At 35.7% G+C, this 2,500-nt stretch overlaps 1 protein-coding gene across 2 annotated transcripts in view; it reads right to left on the reverse strand.

The window, feature by feature from the left end:
* LOC122259925 (retinol dehydrogenase 13) overlaps nt 1–2,211 on the reverse strand; it is a 9,836-nt gene extending 7,625 nt beyond the window's left edge. The window contains exons 1-2 of one of the 2 annotated variants that reach the window (XM_043026919.2): nt 2,038–2,211; nt 53–218 (exon numbers count right to left, since the gene is read on the reverse strand). In XM_043026919.2, the coding sequence (XP_042882853.2) occupies nt 53–218; nt 2,038–2,114 (243 nt within the window). In that variant the 5' untranslated portion in view covers nt 2,115–2,211. The other variant, XM_043026920.2, reaches the window with a different exon arrangement.
* Nucleotides 2,212–2,500: the final 289 nt, after the last annotated feature.

Here is a 2,500-nt window from a genome sequence, read left to right on the forward strand (position 1 = left end):
TACCATCAAACACTACAATGCATATGCAACACAACATAATAAAAATACAAACCTCTGTACACTTTTCCATATCTCTGCATGCCATTATGACCCTGGCTCCTCTCCTTGCCATCTCAATCGCTGTTTCTTTTCCTATTCCTGTGTTTGCACCTGTGATGATCACAGTTTTTCCTTCTAAACTCTCATCTCCGTGATAATTATCTCCACCAAGTACTTCTCTGTAACAAGGATGGGTTGGTGAGATTGGACTCAAGTAGTGAACTAGGAGAGTTGAGAACACAGTGGGTTATCTTGTATTAATAATAAATTTAAGCATTATCTATATTCAGAGTGAATGGATAAGTCTGAACATTTCCCATAAGAAGGTTTATGTGCATTATTCCTATTTGATAATATAAATGCATGAAATTCTACATCAATTCTCCAAGACTGATGCATTGCTGAAGATAGCACATGAGAAAAATCAAAGAGCTATGATGCATTATCATTTGAAACAGGCAACTGAATAAAGAAATCACTGTAGATGAAGAATCTGGCACCTTGTTTGCAAAATATTTAAGTTTCAGATATACATATTGTTCAAGGTGAAGAGTAATGATAAGGATGAGCCAGATATGCCAAGCAAATACTTTGCCCAAGATATAGCGAGCCCAGACTGTATGTATATATATAATTCTGTACCAACTATTATAGACTTGAAAATAAGTATGTAAATAAGTAAATAAGAGACAAAGTCATAATCATTATCATTATTATTGTTATTGTTTTTTTTTACAGTACATTTACTCATACAATTTGGCCAGTACCTAAGCAACGGGTAAGCCAAAGAGTAGATCCCCATTTGTCTTAGCATTATTTCAGTTTTCTTTAAAAGACCCATTGCAGACGGGGATAGACTTGCTTGACTGGTTCCCAGGACTGTCAGTGGTGCCACCTGCATAACACCCTCGATGGGTTTAATTTCAGTGAGGGGAGCTTCCCTCAACTTGTCCCGTCTTTCCACACACTCTTCCATCCATTTGTAATGATAGCAGAGCCATGTTTGTGGTTTTCATTTTTTTGTTTTTTACCATCTTGTGAGATTTATATGTGCCGTCCTACAATACTTATTACTATTGTAATAGACTAAAATTGTAGTATAGGATCCATATCAGCTCATTATATTCTTTATACTCAAGAGTTATATAAGTATTACAGTTACACGAGAGGACAAATGGTAACTTAATTCTTTTCCTACATGTGTAATTCTGTAACCCATTACAAGGGAGAAAACTAACCCTCATGAAAATTCAGAAGAGATGGGGAAGAGGAAGGAGACCTGTGCCTACAACTACAAGTGCCACATCTCAAAGCAGCCACACGGCCACAGGGGCAAACTGCAGATGACACATGTGGTCTGATAAACCCATTCTACCTGCACATCCTGCATCGCAAGTATATTAGAGTCGGAGGTTGGTATCTTGCTGTGTGTCATCACTCTCTGTGGATAGTGCTTTACTACAGACTGGATAGGTGCTCTTCAAGGCTTTCTTTCCCGCTGGTGCTCGGAAAGAGAAACGAAGCAAGCCGCTCTACTTATGGTCAAATATATAATGATAACTATTGGCACCTATATGCTGCCACAATAAAAAAACTTGTAAACCTCCCTGGCAATCAACTGAATAAGGAACCAGACTAAGGTCTTTCTTGCCAGAATTCACAGACATGTCCTTTTCCTTTTTATATATTTTAGATGTCCTTTGATGTCCTTTTGATGTTCAAGCGAACATGATATAATAAATTATCATATTACCAAAAATAGGAAGCCCTTTGCTTGTGTACTACTTGTTTTTACAAGCAAATATGTCATCCAACATATCCTAGATGTACAAATTTGTTTAAATAACCACTACCTGATCCAATAAACTACATCTTTATTCTCTAGTTTTCCTTCTATCCATCATATTGTAATACACTAATAAACTTGAATGTTATGCAACAATCCACAATCTTAGATACATATAAGCAGCATATGTGCAACTATCACTTATTTCTTACTTGAGTAACACGACTCCTCCCACGAAAGACCCGAAGGCCGTCAGACCAAGAAAATATCTGGGTGGCTTCCAACCCATGCTTGGTGGCTGGGATTAAGCGGTGGAGTTTCTGTAACGAGCAGACAGACAGACTGTAAGGCCCCGTCTTGGCTGCGCGACTCGGATTTAACAGCGTTTTGTTTTCCCGCTCCGGCACACGCGCATGCCCGCACGCACATATGTGTATATGTATGTATATGTATATGTATATATATATATATATATATATATATATATATATATATATATGTATGTATGTATGTATATACACACACACATATATATATATATATATATATATATATATATATATATATATATATATATATATATATATAGATAGATAGATAGATAGATAGATATATAGATATAGATATAGTTATAGATATACATATACATATATATTATATATATTATATATAGAA

This window comes from Penaeus japonicus, unplaced genomic scaffold (assembly GCF_977035675.1).
Source record: "Penaeus japonicus unplaced genomic scaffold, GWHDUDI00000001_assembly GWHDUDI00000024, whole genome shotgun sequence".
NCBI classification, from domain to species: Eukaryota; Metazoa; Arthropoda; class Malacostraca; order Decapoda; family Penaeidae; genus Penaeus; species Penaeus japonicus.